Here is a 16059-nt window from a genome sequence, read left to right on the forward strand (position 1 = left end):
GAGTTCCAGAGAAGGTAGCTCTGAAGCACCTAGGAAACCTGCACCTGCCTAAAGGTTTGAGTCAGAATAGTACCATCAGATTAGTACCAGTTTTGCCTGACAGGATTTGCAGAGAACTCCCCAGCAGCCTGTAGGGTCAGTTACAAAGCACTTACCAACCCTTCTCACAGATGACAGTGGACCTCAGTGGATCTTGCCGTGTAACTCTGAAGCCTGGATGTGACAGTGGGAGATGGATGATGAGAAAGATGCTGCTGACACAGGGCTCCCCCGAAGCCTCAAGGTGCCCTAGAGTGGCATGCATTCTGAGAGCAAATGCTCGTGTAGGCAGTTAGGGCCATAGAAGGCAGGCTTGGGAATAGGCTGAACAGTCACTTTCCCTTTCTTAAGTAAAGGCAACGATGATCTAACCCGACCTCCTGGCACTAGACAGTAAGCCCTATGAAGGCAAGGCCCATGTCAGTCTTGCTCTGCCATATCGTCAGCACCTAGCGCAGTGATGGCACATAGAAGGGGTTCAAGATACATGTAAAATGGGCAGTGACTGGACGGTGACTTAAACTACTTCCGGTCCAACACTGCTTCATGCAGTTCATGCGTTCATTTAGCAGGCATTTGTTGAGCATCTACTCTGTGCAAGTCTCTGTCGTTAGGTATCCGAAGTAAGTTGTAAACATTATTTTTATTGGTACTTCGAGTAGCCCATTCAAGAGCATCTCACCACCACCAGGTTCTTCTGGACACTGAGGTCCCACCGCAAGCCCCTGTGCGGCTTCAGGAGCGGGCAGTGTGAGTGGGGGAAGGGGGAATGCGCCAGGTTTAGCTTCTTTCCGGGAACATGTCTGGGGTTCCTTTGCACCTGCCCCTGCCGGGCCCTCGGGCTCCCGGGGCCGCCAAGTCTTGGCAACTCCGCTGTCCTCAGGGGTGGCGGCGCCTCTCTCCAGCCCCCCTCCCCGGCCTCCGAGCAGAGGCCCCAGCCGGGCTGCAGGTGGTTGGGGAAGGGACCGGGCTGCGCCTGGGGAGCGAGCTTCCCGGGGCGGGGAGAGCGCAGCCGACGCGGAGCGGTCCCAGAACAAAAGGCTCATGGCTGGCACCGGCCTCCTCGGAGCGCGCTGGGGACGTGGGTTCGGGTGCTGGCGGGAGGGCCAGGCGCGGGAGGGGACTGGAGTGAAAACATGAAGTGAGAAAAGCAGATGGGGGTGCGCCCAGGGTGGAAGCGGTGACAGGAGGTCTCCCTCGAGGCAGAGGTCTGCGGAGGGACCGCCGCGGCCCTTCCTCCGCCTCCTGCAGCGCCTTCCAAGCAGCCAAGCGTGTCTCCGGCTGCAACTCCACGGAGCACGCCGCGGCCGCCTCCAAGCCCGCCCGCCCGCCGGCGGGTCTAGCCAGTAAGTAGCGGCGCGCTGGCCGCCGGCTCCCCGCCCCACCGCGGCTTCCGGGCCGCCGCGCCCGCCGCCTCCCGCCACCTCCAGCGGACGCGCCGGCAAGTCCACGGCCGGCCGCTGTCCCAGCCCGGGCGCTGGTGGCCGAGTGCGCCTCCCTGGCGGGGCCCCTCCACCCGCTGCGCGCCCTCCAGCGTGGCGCGGCTTTTGAGGCGCGCCGCGGGGAGGGTAGTCTTCGCCGCGCGCTCCCCGGGCGCCGCGCCACCCCTACGTCCAATGGCTTTCGCTGGGTGGGGAGTTGGGGGCGTCGCTCGGGGGCGAGTAGCCGCGGCCGGGGTGGGGCTTGTGCGCTCTGCGCGGCCGAGCGAGGCTGACGTGCCCGCCCGAGCGCGCGCCCGGGCGAGTGTGTGCGAGTGTGTGTGTGCGGGAGTGTGTGAGCACACGCCTTCAGGGGCTGGAGTGACACTGCAGTGGGCTTCTCCCTCGCGCCGGCCCTCCGGCTGCTCTGCCCCCAACCTGCCGGCACAGCACTTGCGAAGCAGCTTGGCTCTTTCATCTTCCCGAGCCTCCCTCTCCATCCACCCCTCGCCGGTCTTACTTTCCCTTTTACCCGAGGGGCTGCTGCCGGCCACCCCTCACCCGGTGCAAACACCCAAGCAGTCTCCAGTTCTCTCCTAAGCCAAACCTTTTCCACTTGTCTTTCTCTGGGGTTCCTCCACGACCCAGTCCAAGGCTCCCCCATCCTTGGAAATTGTTTTGTTGGACTGCTGTACCGAGGCGTATAAAGCTTGAGGACTTTATTATTATTTTGATCCTTTTCATTTCCTCCCCTTCTGGGCAACGGAGCAATGAAATTTCCAATCGAGACTCCAAGAAAACAGGTGAACTGGGATCCTAAAGGTTGGTATTTCCTACTTTTGACCGCCCTGGCCCTGCCTCTGTCTCCGGCGTGTGCGCGCTTCCTTGACTGGAAGCACTCTTGCTCCTGGCAGCCTGTGTCCTGAGGCTGGAAAATTCGCCTGGGAACTGCAGCGCGGGTGGGAGGAGGGCGGAGGCAGCGTGGGTGCCAAACCCAGATAGTGCCTGTCATTATCACATAATCAGTGTCCCTCCTGGATTGTTTTAAAATCTGTTTAAAGATACACCAAGCTGGGTGTTTGGCTTGAAATCGCACCAAGTGTCGGTATTTCCTTCTGACTTTGTGGGTGTGTATGTGTGTGTGTGTGTCCTTTGTTTCTAGTAATCTTTGTCTCTGGCAGATGGGTGGGGTGCCTCCCCTTGGACCTGAAGCTGCACCGCCTGGCAGGGTGTCCTCAGCGGGAAAGGTTTCCTGGCAGCAAGTGGGGCTCGGAGCCGCAGCAACAGCCCCTGGAGGTGGCCCTTCTCTAGGGCATGCGGAATAATGAAGCCCACGGGGCCTTCCAAATCTTCGCTCAATCTTATTACCAAACCACGCAGCTAGGTTGGCTCAGATGGGAGTAGAAGGGGGAGGGGGGAGTGGTTTTCGAAAAGGGTGGGGCAGGTAAGGGCTCGGGGAGGGAAGCACGCCGGAGTAGTAGTGTCATTTACAAGCTTTTACGAATGTTAGACAGTGGTCCCTGGGCTCAAAAGGGAGTGATTTAGGCAGATTTGTGTGTGCCTAGGGTCATCCAGGGTGTCTGTAATTAGCATACAGATGTTAAGGCTTCTCGTGAGTGATCACTATGGGAGCAGAACAAGTTGAAACCTCGTGTCCAGTTTTGACAAGAATGCTCTTGCTTTTGTCATGCTTTTGACAAGCATTTCTGAAGGCTGAGTTGGGCGAGGCAACGCCGCTGTGCGAATTGGGGTTGAAATTTGTTTATTTGATGTGTATGTATCTGTGTGTGTGTTTAGTGTTTTTTTAATGAGTGCATTTCTTCTCTTCTCCAGACTGGAAGAGAGGAAACCCAGTCATTGTTGAATAAATGTCTTAGGAATTGACTGGGTACTGAAGACAGAGTGAAGAGACATTGCCTATTCTAACACCAGTGCTGTTAATACAACCAGTGCTGTTAAATACAACCCAGACCTTTTATTTTGTCTCTAGATCTCTGGAAATATGGAAGTGTGCCTGTTTTTTGTCTGTTTGTTTTCTTTTTTGCGGGGGGGAGGAATCCTTGCAAAACATATTTATTGACTATCTACTACAAACCAAATGCTGTCCCAGGCACAGGAAACACAGTCAGAATACTACAGACAAAAGCTCTGCCTTCTTGGAGTTTATAGTGAGGGAGACAGACCTAAATCAATCATGGCACAGAAGAGCATAATTACAAGTTTATACATGTTCCATGAAGAAGAGCATCAAGGTTTTAAGAAAGCATCAGATGGAAGAGACTGACAAGAACCAGAGGAGGCGGATAGTCAGGGAAGATAGTCAGATATTTGTGCTGAGACCTGGAGGATATGTAGGGATTAATTGGCTAACGAAGACGGGAACTTGCAGAAGAAGGAACAGCAAGTGCAAAGGCCCTGAGGCAGAGGGAGCATGTATATTTGACGACCTGAAAGGAAGTTTCCATGGCTGGAGCAGAGAGCGAGAGAGCATGTGTTTTGAGGTGTGGCTGGTGAATCCATAGGGTCTCATAAATCCATAAATCCAAAAATCCATAAATCTCAGTTCAAAGCCTCGTGTTGTTGCAGGTAGGGGGGAATTGTGGATTGGGAGGTTGGAGTGTTTCAAGCTGAGGAGCGACATGATCTGAACTAAGTTTCAAAACAAGTGCTATGTGGCTCTTGTGGATGTGAGGGACCAGATACGATAGTAGTGTGGACCATGGTGGTGGCTGTGGAGATGGAGAAATGGATGGAGTAGAGAGCGAGGGAGGGTACAAAATACAGGCTTTGTGTGAATAAAGTGTGGAGGTGGAGTAGTTGGAATGATTGGGAAGGCAGCCAGGGCAGGAGTAGTCTTGAGGGAAAACTCAGGAGTTCAGCCCAGGACCTGTTGAGTGGGAGACGTCTCAGAGTCATCCAAGAGATGGGTCAAGTGGGCTGTTGTCTAAAATATCAGATCAGTTATTTTCAAGGAGCTCTGATAGGGAGGGCTGTGGGGCTGATTTTGTGAAGCTTGCCTTGGCTTTTAAAATACATTTCTATATAATCATTCTATCTATTTATGTCACAGTGATAAACACAGATGAATCCCACAGTTTACAGCCTAAAACAGTGAAGAAGCAGGCAAGTGGTGTCTATAGTCACAACTAATGATGCTAAAAATGAAGAGACCCTGATAAAAGTCACAGCATTCAGCGAGCAATCATTGCGTGCCAGGTGTTTGATGTACGTAATTTCATACAGTTATTCTCACAATACTTATCTGATGGCACAGTGTTATTGTCCCCGTTTGACCCTTGATTGCCGTCAGGACACCACTGAGCTGCCTTTTAGTAGTGTGCTCTGACTTGAGGCACAATTGTTCCTGGAGGTGTGGGTGACAGTAGTCTTTCCTAGCCAGGGCGTGGAGGCAGGAAGAGAGTGGGGAATGAGGGTACCATATCTCACACCAGCATAGAACTAGGTGCACATATATTAATGAATTAATTAAATTATTTATTAAATTATTTATTATTAATTATTATTTAACCAGAAGATTAATTTAATGTTCTTTATTTAATCATAGACAGAAGAGATGATCCTAATTTTAGAGGTGAGGGAATTGAGGAACAGAGAGGTTGAGTAACTTATCCGAGGCCACACAGCTAGTGGGTGGTGGGGTCAGACTAAAATATGGGCCCTTAAACACTCTTCCCATCTGTTCCTTATGTTATTGTACCTCTGGCTCCTGCCTGGTGAGGTTCCCAGAGCTCAGGGACTGGAGAAGCTTCTTTCAAGGAGGAAGAGTATAAGAGAGAGGAGGAGGAGGAGGGGGAAGAGGAAGAGAAGGGTGAAGCAGTGAATCAGTCTTTCTCACTCATTCCTTTCTCCATTAACCCGTCTAACCAAATATTATCTCTGCATCTACCTCTGGGGGGCGGGCAGTCACTGGCTACTGGACAGACATTGGGTCTGTTCTTTGGAAGTTTGGGTTTACATAGACCAAATGTGTTTAGCAAGGGAAAGATGAAGGAGAACCTAACATTATAATAGAAAAGAGGAGGGACAGTTCCTTAGAATTCGGGAATGAACAGACTTGCACCTTCAGGTGGCTGTGCTCACTGATTTTGGAAGGAAGTTGTAATTATGATGTTTTGCTTACAGCCCTATTACCTGACAATTTAATAGCACAAAATGAAGGTGGTTTGAGAACAGAGTGGTTTTGATTGCACTTGGGTGAATTAAGCAAAGCACTGTTAAGAGGTTTAGGTGCAAAAATAAGACCTAAGTGTAAAATGATTATTCTCTGGTGAGCTATGGCCTTCCTCCATATTTGTAAAGCTAAGCCTTTAGCACACAGTGACTGTTTGTGGAGGACCTACACAAAAGTGGGTTGGCACTAAGTATTGGCTTTCATAGCAGAATTTATATGCATTTTAAATCACTGGGATCACTTGTTGATGATCTTCTGCTGAAAATTGGGATTGGCTATCTGCTTTGATATATGTTAAAAGCTTTTAAAAACCAGTAAGATCAGCAAACAATATCCCTACAGCTTGAGGCAATCAGATCATTATAGTGTAAAAAACTCAGTTTTGGGGCAAAAGAATTAGTTTCTAAAACAAGCTGTAGCAATAATTAGCTGTGTGACTTTGGGCTGCTCACTTAGCCTCTCTGTGCTTAACCTTCCTCCCATGTGCAAGGAGGCCATTGACATGGCCTCTTTGATCCCATCTCTTCAACATCCCCCTTGAGCTGACCTCTGGACCATTTGGCTTCCTTTTGTTCCTCAAATAGATCAGACGTGTTCCTGTCTCAGGGCCTTTGCACTTGCACTTTCCATTGCTTATAAATGTATGTTAGCGTGGCTGGCTCTTTTCCATCCTTTAAATCTCAGTTCAAATATCACCTTGTTAGCAAGGGCTTCCCTGTCCCATCTGAAGGCCTCGCCTCTCGTTCCCCAGCCCTATCGCTTTCTCTTACGTCTCCTGTTCAGTTGTCTTCTTGGTACTTGTCATGATCTGAAACCATCTTACTTGCTCATGTGTCACCTTTGATGCCAGCCTCCCTTGCTAGCGCATGAGTCCAACAAGCAGGAATGTTCCCTGTCCTGTTCACTGTCTTAATCCCAGGCCCTGGCAAGTGCCTGGCACATAGTGGATGCTCAATAACCTTTTGCTGAATGTATGTAGGATGGATCAGAGAGGATCTCTAAGGCTTCGAGCATGGTGGAAATTCCAGCACTCTTTTAAGCTACAAATGGCAAAGGACAAATAATAATAGGATAATAATATCCCTAATTAATGGGGTATTGGAAAGGACACTGATATTCCCACTTCCTTGCAAGCTCCCAGCTCTCCAGAGCCTCCAGCAGACTGTTTTCCTTCTGTTTGCCTTCTCACCAGGAGTGGAGGTGAGGTGGGGGCAGGTGGGTGGGCAGATGTAGCCTGACAAAGATACGGTTGGTGTCCAGTTAATAATTTGGTGCATGTTGGTCACTGGTGTGCAGCTCATTTTAGGTAGTTAAATCCACTTAAGAAAGAAGCAAAGCCTCAGATCTGGAGCTGGATTTCTTTTTTAAAGCTGCATTTTTAGTGCATAGTTTAGTGCAAAATTCCAGAGAGGCCTGTATCTTATGTGTGTATCACCTTTCAGTTTATAGAACGCTTTTTACAAATTATCTCATTTGTTCTAGTTTTGTCAGTATTGGAGTCTTAGATTTACTGATGGGAATAGAACAAGTAAATGATTTATTTGGGGGCCCAAGGCTGCCAACAGGCAGTGCTGGGGCCAACCCAGGCCTTCTGATGCTTACGTCCAGGGAAATTTCCCTCAAGCTTTCCTCCCTCCCAGGATTTTTGTCCGTTCCACACTCTCCCATTCTTTCCTATCCAAAAGTGTATTCAGAGATTTCTCTGAGAGATTTAGAGGAAGAAGGCTTTCGGTTGATCAGTGAGCCCTTAGCTGATGGTGGTTTTCTTCAGGTTGTACTTGCACTGGCCAGCACTTTATCCCATGAGTTCATTGAAGACCCTTGGATCCCGCTTCTGCTTTCTTGGTTAAAAAGAGATTTTGCTCTCTTGTGAATATGATTCATGCTCAACCTGTAAGATCAGTTGAGTGCCATCTTTGTTAATGTGTTTCCAAACACAATTTGTATAGCTTAGATTTTCTGGAAAGAAAGTAATCTTTTGATTTAATATCCAACTTTCAGGAGATCAGCTTTCCAAATGGGATTAATAATGTGCCAAAATCACAATTATCCTAGAAAGTAAAGAGGAAAGATGTTCCGAAGACTGTCTGGGCCAAGATTTGGCTCAGGTTCTTTTTCAGCAGTGTCCAAGGGAGTTTCATCATCCTTTTGCCAATCCCAGTGATCACTGGGTGGAATTAAAACTGGGTCGGTCGACTTTGCTATTCCACCCCGTTTCTGAAACATCTGTACTTTGGCTCTCTGTGAGTCTGCCCAGGCTGTCATAACAAAATATCACAGACAGAGTGGCTGAAACAACAGAAATTTATTTTCGCACAGTTTTGAAGACTGGAAGTCCAAGACCATGGTATTAGCAAGGTTGGTGTCTGGTGAGAGCTCTCTTCTTGGGCTGCAAATGGCCACCTTCTTGCCTCACATGATGGAGAGAGTGTACTCTGATGTTTCTTCCTCTTCTTAAAGGGCACCAGCCCTATTGAATGGGAACCCCACCATTATGACCTCATTTAATGTTAATTACCTCCTAAAGGCCCTATCTCTACTTCATTTATGTTTGGGGTTTAGGTTTCAAAATATGAATTTTTTGGGGTGGGTGTGTGGGACACAATTCAGTCCATAGAAGGCTGTATATGAGCATCATCTTAAATCAGATGCATTAAAAAAACACAATCCACATCTTGCCCCAAATTGGGACATTTCACCACAACTGAGATATGGTGTTTAATGTAGGCACAGTGCTAGGGGCCCACCGTTGGTAAGAAAAAGTAAAATGTACCTTTTTTGAGGTAGTGGATTCATTTTACTTTTAGTCCGTGGGGAATTAGAGAGTTCAGTGAAGAAATAGAAGGAAGCCATTTTACTGGAAGCCAATTAGGAAGTTTCAGTTTGGACAGCTCCCTTGGCTGAAGCAGCAAAGTGAATAAAAGTGACCGTCTTTTGCTGCACTCAGGTTCTGTTATGAAGGGCACTTACTGGAGGAGCCAGCAAGGGTTAGCGTTGGTTAGGGGCTCAGCTCTGCATGACTTGGTTATGTAATCTACCTCAACGTGGCACCAGCACCATGTTGGTCACACCCACCTGGCAGGTTTCTCACAGAAGTCAAAGGGCTTTTGACCACTTTTGGGCTCTGGTCCTAATGGTCCTCTCAGCAGAGACTTTACTGTATCAGGCTCATTAATTACTGTTATCCAGAGTAATGAGAGAAAATGGAGAAACAAAAACCTCATATTTACTTCCTAGAACATTGATTTGTGGTTTGCAGACACAGTGTGAGATGTTTTTTCTCCCTTGTAAGTGTCTGCGACTGAGTACTATGAATTGAAAATGAAAGCTGGCATTCTCATCTTCCTTGTAGGGTTGGACTGGGGGTTGAGGGCCAGAACCATTGGCATGGGAGGGGGTGGTCACAGGGGAGCTGTAGTCTCTTTTTCCTCTATTCCCAGAGCCAGGGAGGCAGATAGGGGTGGGCAGAAGAGGTTGTGTGGAGGGGTAGGTAGCAGGATTTCAGGGGATTCCAGTTTCTGTACTACCAATAACTTTACTTTCTTTTTCCCTAGAGGGAACTTTGAAGCAAAGCGGAACGGTGGCAAAGTATAGGATTTGTAGAGTCAAGCCCTGCCATACATAAATCATGGGACCACAGGGAACTCCCTTATTCCTCCCTCCCTTCTGTTTTTCCTTCCTTCCTTTATTCTCCCCCTTCCACCCTCCCTCCACCCCCGATTTCTACAGAGTTCTAATTTCAAATGCTATCTCTTATGCAAAGGATTCTAATTTTTTTCATTCAACTACCCAATGTAGGAGCAAAGGTAGTGTTTACAGTGTAAAAAGAGATACTTGAAGAGTCAATGCAGATTTGCTCGAGAGATAGAGAGTCTGAAAGTCATGGTGACCTTTGCAGAATGGGCTAAAATGCTGGTATTTGTAATTCTGACATACAAGCTAGCAACAATTTTACTACCAAGAAATGAGTTTCTAATTTGTAAACAGCCCTGTGGGTCCCCCAAATAACACATTAAGTATTTTAGGATAAAGATAAATAGTGTAACTTACCAAATTTAATGTGATATGAGCCTGACAGGTTAAATAGAGACGCTCAGTATCCTGTGATACTGGGCAATTGAACATTCAGTCCACCAGTTGAGAATATCGCTTTAGGCCAAAGGCATTCATTTCTCATGGTGGAATTTGAGGCTATATGGGAAGCAGTTTAGTAGAGCGGGTTCAGCATATACCTCCTTAAAATAACTTGACAGGCATAAATGCATGTTATATTCATTGAACCTAGCCTCTGGGCTAGATGCCACCCTCTGTACATTATAGGAGCTTAGGGTGGGAGGATCTCGGTGCTAGTTCCAGCTCTTCCATTCTTATGGAAAAGGAGAGAGTTGGGACATTGCTTGATAGGGCCCCTTCATGCCGTGATAGTCTTAGATCGCCTGGGTCCCAATTTGAGCTCCATCACTGATTAGTGGCTGATTTGGGCAAGCTGCTTCATTTCTCTGTGACTTGGTCTCCTCATCTGTAAGGTGGAGATGATGACAGCCTGTACTTCCTTGGTTTGTTATGTAGATTCAATGAAGTGATATATACAAAGCTCTCAGAAGAGTGCTAGATTGTCATAAGAGCCCCCTGAGTGGTACCTGCATTATGTTATTATCACGGCTGAAGGAGCCCCTGTTCTGTAGAAGTCAGGGAAGGCTCTAGCTCCCAGATGCTTCGGAAGCACGTGGTTCACTCTCCAGATCATTTGGGAGGGTGGCCTGTTGCACAGAGCACCCCCGTTCCTGGCACTCGTTTAGACTCCCCATATTCTTATTCCAGGTTTAAACAACCTAAACTGTTCTAGTCAAACCAGAGAAAAGAACAGAGAAAAAACATGGTTTAGAATCATAATAATCAAACTGAGTTACCGTTCTACCAATTTTATTAGCTGTGTGAAACTGGGCAAGTCACTTAAGCTTTTGGATCCTTAGTTCTCTCCTGGGTAAAATAAAGAGCCCAGTAACACCTGCTTCACATTTGCTGAGACGATCAAATGAGAGAATAAATGTTAACAAGCTTTATAAACTGTTAAGTTCTCGACCAACATTTCCCAAGGTGTGTTCCGTGAGATACAAACTAGTCTTACCAGATGCTGTGTGAAAGAAAATGTTTTCAGGGCCATGTCAGATTGCAGAATGATGCATGCTCATTCCCTCCTGGAGAGCTGATATTGCTGTGTAACAAATGACCCCAACATTTAGTGGCTTAAACCAATGATCAGTGTTGATTATCTCACAGTTTCTGTGGATCAGGAAATCAGGAATGGCTTAGCTGTGTCATCTGGCTGGGAGTCACTCAGTGGTTATGGTCAGATGTTGGCTGGGGCTGCTGTCATCTGAGAGCTTAACTGGGGCTGGGGGATCTGCTTCTGAGATGGCTTTCTCATGTGACTTGCAAATTGCCGCTGGTTGTTGGGGAGAGACCTCATTTCCTGCCAATGTGAATCTCTCCACGGGCTGCTTGAGTGTCCTCACAACATGGCTGGCGTCTTCCAGAGTAAGCGCTTCAAGAGAGAACAAGGTGGAATTGAATGCCTTTTGTAACCTAACCTCAGAAATCATACATTGTCACTACCACCACATGCTTTGTTTTTTCATCCAGTTTTACTGAGATATAATTGACATAAAACATTGTATTAGTTTTCAGTGTACAACATAATGATTTGATATCTTTATCTATTATGAAATGATTACCACAGTAAGTTTAGTCTACATCCATCACTTCACATAGTTACAATATTTTTATGATGAGAACTTTTAAGATCTACTCTTTTAGCAACTTTCAAATATATAATAGAGGATTGTTAACTATAGTCACCATGCTGTACATTACATCCCTGGGACTTACTTATCTTATAGCTGGAAGTGTGTATCTTTTGATCCCCTTCACTCATTTTGCCCACTCCCCACCCCTTGCCTTTGGTAACCACCAGTCTCTTCTCTATTTTTATGAGTTGGGTTTTTTTAGATTCCATATAGAAGTGAGATCACCCCGTATTTGTCTTTCTCTGTTTGACTTATTTCTCTTAGCATAATGTCCTCAAGGTCCATCTGTGTTGTCACAAATGGATTTGCTATCTCATTCTTTTCATTAGATGCGAGTCACTAAATTTAGTCCGCATTTGGGGAGGAGGGGTGATTAAGCTCACTTTGGAAGGAGGGAGTGTGAAAGAGTTTGAGGAAATATTTAAAAATCACCATAAGCATTTCCCCTTATTTCTTATTGAATATGTACTAAGTGCCAGGCACTGTGCAAAGTGCTTTAGAGTCATAATCTCATGTAGTCCTCTTTATAGTCCAAAGAAACAGGTGAAATGATTATCCCTGCTTTCTGAATGATGAGGCTGAGGCCTGCAGAGCTTAAGCAACTTGCCCAAAGTTACCTCGTAGCTCTATGACTTGATGCCGGGGGTGTGTTAACGCTGGAGCTCTCACCTGTACCTTCTACACCTCCCCTGAGAATCTCACCTGTACCTTCTACACCCCTGAGAATCTCACCTGTACCTTGTACACCTCCCCTGAGAATCAATCCTGCAGTGCAGAGACCAGGCTGATTTTGTTTAACCCTGCATTTCCCACTTACCCACAGAACCATAAGTCACTGAATTCCATTTACCCCTCTTATCACCCACTGCTCCGAACGGTATTTTAGAAAGACAGCGAGTATGATGATGATTTATATAAAATATGAATATATGGTCTTGTAGTAGATCACAATATACCAACCAGTCCAAGCAGATTTTTCAAATACAAAAAGCATCTATTCAGCCTCTTTTGGGTGGGCACCATTCTACATGTGGATCTGTAAAATATTCACCAAAAAATGACTGCATGATATACCCAATTTCTTTTCACTGTGATACCAGAGGTTGAGTGAGACAACTCAGGGACCCACTTCGTTTACAGATTGCCCTTCTTTGACAGCCCTCTTCCTTTACACGTTCAGGGACTGAAAACCCAACCTCCTTGGATAAAGCCAGAAGAACAGGACATCCCTCAGGCTGGGCAGTAGAAATGTCAGGGCATGGGCATCTGGTGTGTTTCTGCAGCAGACCTTATGTCTGTATGTGTGAGGGAGCACAATAAAATATTCACCAAAAAATGGCCACATGATATACCCAGTTTCTTTTCGCTGTGAAACCAGAATGTAGCCAAGACGGCAGGGATGGTGTGCCTGGGGTGATGGACCCAGCACACGGGGAGAAGCCACTCTCTGTTATATTTGGAGTAAACACACTTTTTTTTTTTTAACCACCTTGTTGCTTTTTCTGCACATTCTTGAAGAGAAAATGATTTCCAGGAAGCCGAATGCATTTGATGTCTTTGAGGTTCCCACGTTTCCAAACATTGCACGCCTGGATTATTCCGGAGACGACTTTATAGTCTGAGGACAGTTCTGAAGCTTCTGTGTCCTGGGTGGAGGAGAGTGAACACAGTGTCTTTTGAGTGCCACCATGGGCTTTGTTGAATATGTTACTTCTCCCACAAAATGGCAAAGAGAGGCCCTAGGACAGGGCGAGGGTGGGTTGAATGAGGCTGCCTGAGAGCCCTGTCACATTCCAGAGCCAACTCTCATGGCGTCTGTAACCATAGCAACCACGGGCTGAAAAATTCTCAGGATGCAGATATGCCATTGTATCCACCTTCTGGTTCCCTAGCCTTCCCCTCTATTCCTTCATCCAGGAACTACCCCCACCCTCACCCCTGAACAGTGACTGACGTTCAGGGTGATTCTACACTGGTGATTTTAACTTCTGACTAATTCTTCATTTCCTGAGCCCCCATTTTCAATTCCTGGACCTACAGCTGATTCATTGTGACCCAGACTAAGCCACATGCACATCATTTCCTCAGCGTTTCCATTTTTACTATGAAAAATTAGGCATAGTTATGTAGTGAACGTACTCTAGATTTAACTGTAGTCATGCATAATGATGGTGGCTCATGACACTCATTGTTTCGAATAACACTCCTGCACTTACTGCATGGTTGGATCTTAGATTTTGGGGGATATGTTATAAAAGAACAGAGAAAGCCAGTGAGGCACAGTAAATAGACCACTGGTCTCTGGCCAGAAAACCTGGACTGTGGTCCTGGTTAGAGTGTGAGGTGTGTCCTGGTGGCATGAGGATTCGGAGGTGGGTGGCTGCCAGATTATGCAGAGGATAGTAGCTCATATGAAGGAGCTTTTTTTTTTTTTTCTGAGAATAATGGGAAGGTACTGAATAGTTTAAAGTAGGAGGGATGACACAGTCAGATTTGTATTTTTAAAGATTATTTAAACCACTTATAAATGATTATAATTTGTAATCGAATGATTGATTCAGCAAATGTTTATGGAACATACTTACTATGTGCCAGGCATGGTGCTGGGTGTGGGACTTACCTGGGGGATTCCTTGTCCTGTAGGAATCATAGGAATTTTTGAGAAACATTTGGGGAGGAAAAGAAGCTTTCCTTGGACTCTTTGGTTTATGACAACCAATTCTAAACTTCTGGTTGCAAATGGGAAGTGTATCTTTTTCTTTTTCTTTTTTTTTTGCAGGGGGAGGTATATCTTAAAGCAATGGCTGCCGCATTTTCAATCTCTTTTAATTAATATAATCTTTTCCTTGGCTTTGTTACATGGCTTTTGATTCTGTGATAATTTCTATATTTGGAGTCAGTTAATTAATAAACCAAAAACTATGGCGCATTCAATATTTTGTACTTCAAACACCTTTCAGAAGCATTCAGCTATCAGTTTAGCATAATGGACCTAATTAAAATTGCCAGCATCTCCTCCATACCCGCTGTCACTTTGTTCCTGGAGTGTCGGGAGGCATTGTGGCATTGGGGTATTTCTCCTTTGACTATAATGGGACCCCCTGCTTGTCAAGTCCTTGTGGCCTCAGCTTGGAAGGCCTCCCCAAAGCCTGAATTAATGAGAAGCTATGAAGTGCTGGTCCCTTTCTCTGGCCGGGTGAGAACACAGCTTCTCTAGGAGCATGAATGCCTGCTTATTAGGCAATAATCTTCGTATTCAGACTCAGTTCTAAAGAGAAGTGGAGCCAACGGCACAGGGGGTGGGATTTGAGGAGCCCCTCTAAGTCCCTGTCTACAAGCTGACCCACAGCACTCCTTCCCGTGACCATCGGATTGCCTAAAACCTATCAGTTACTCTGTTCATCGGCAACCTTTCATTCATCCTTGGGGTTATTCCCTAAACATTTTGTGAGTCAGTGACAGCGGAAATGGGGCTAGACACAGGAAGATGAGAAAGATCTGAGGCTTTATACCCAGGAAAGTCACAGTCTAGCCACTGAGACAGGTGCAAGTCAACATGGATTAAAACATCATCTCCAGAACACATCTTTTTTTTTTTAAACTTTTTATTTTATGTTGGAGTAGAGCCGATTAACAACACTGTGATAGTTTCAGGCGCACAGCAAAGGGACTCAGCCATACATGTACATGTAGCCATTTACCCCCAGACTCCCCGGAACACATCTTTTTAAAACGCAAATATATCTTCTCCACATAATTTACAGACTCTCAATTACCCATTGGTACAGCCAAGTTAATCAAGTCTCTATGAGAGACGTGAGCTGAGAGGGAATGGAACACAGAACAAAACGTACTGATGGGTTGGCGTAAAGTGGGGAAGGGAAAAGTCAGGAGCGTTGAATACAGACTTTGGGAGGAGTCGTGTAGGGAGCAGACTGGACATGGATAGAATTGTGTGATGGGGGCAGGTGGGATGGAGGTGCCGCAGGTCCAAGCAGGGGACAGAATGTGCGGTGATGAGAGGGGAAGTCACTGAAGGCCAACCGTGACTGTGTAAAAGCCCAGTTCACATTAAACTCACTTCAGAAATCGGGAAGGACTTTTGAGACATGTAAACTCTCTGCGGCTTCTCAAAGGAAAACGCTGAAGTCTAGAGAAGTCAAGTGACTTGCCCAGACAGCGAAGAGGGAACAAAGCACGTGTTTGCATCCTTATCTAACCTCCGTGAGCAATACTGCCTCTCACAGTAATGCCAGCAGGGGAGGGGCCTTTGTCTCTCTTCTCCCTTTGGAAAGAAGAATTGATGAAGAGCTATGGCTCTCCTGATCCTGGAACATATTGGTTCTGAGATTCCAAACTAAATCTTCCGTAAGTCTATAACAAGTATGGACATGGGTGTATGTTCAGCCTCTTGGAGAAGATGTTCATTCATTTATTCAGTGCATATTTACCGAGTGCCTTCCTTGTGCCCGCCACTATTCCAGGCCTGGAGGTAAGAGATGAACAACACAGAGTCCCTGCCCTCCTCAAACTTACCACCTGGCCAGCGCTCTCCGCCTTTCTTACAGACACTCAGATCGATTTCCTGCGCATTTCAGAAATC

General features: G+C 46.4%; 1 protein-coding gene across 7 annotated transcripts in view; it reads left to right on the top strand.

The window, feature by feature from the left end:
* Positions 1-16059, top strand: part of KCNK10 (potassium two pore domain channel subfamily K member 10) — a 165671-nt gene that overhangs the window by 1383 nt on the left and 148229 nt on the right. For 5 of the 7 annotated variants that reach the window (XR_014260964.1, XM_082451347.1, XM_082451349.1 and 2 more), the window contains exon 1: positions 1676-2279. The exons of 1 other annotated variant lie outside the window; for it this stretch is intronic. Coding sequence is in view for 5 of the 6 variants with exons in the window: in XM_082451347.1 (XP_082307473.1) it covers positions 2228-2279 (52 nt within the window). In the remaining variant the exon portion in view is untranslated. Of the gene's footprint in view, positions 1-1311; positions 1386-1675; positions 2280-16059 lie in introns of those variants that run through there. One more of the 7 variants, XM_082451346.1, reaches the window with a different exon arrangement.

The sequence above is a fragment of the Balaenoptera physalus genome (assembly GCF_965194825.1).
Source record: "Balaenoptera physalus genome assembly, chromosome: 2".
Lineage (NCBI taxonomy): Eukaryota > Metazoa > Chordata > Mammalia > Artiodactyla > Balaenopteridae > Balaenoptera > Balaenoptera physalus.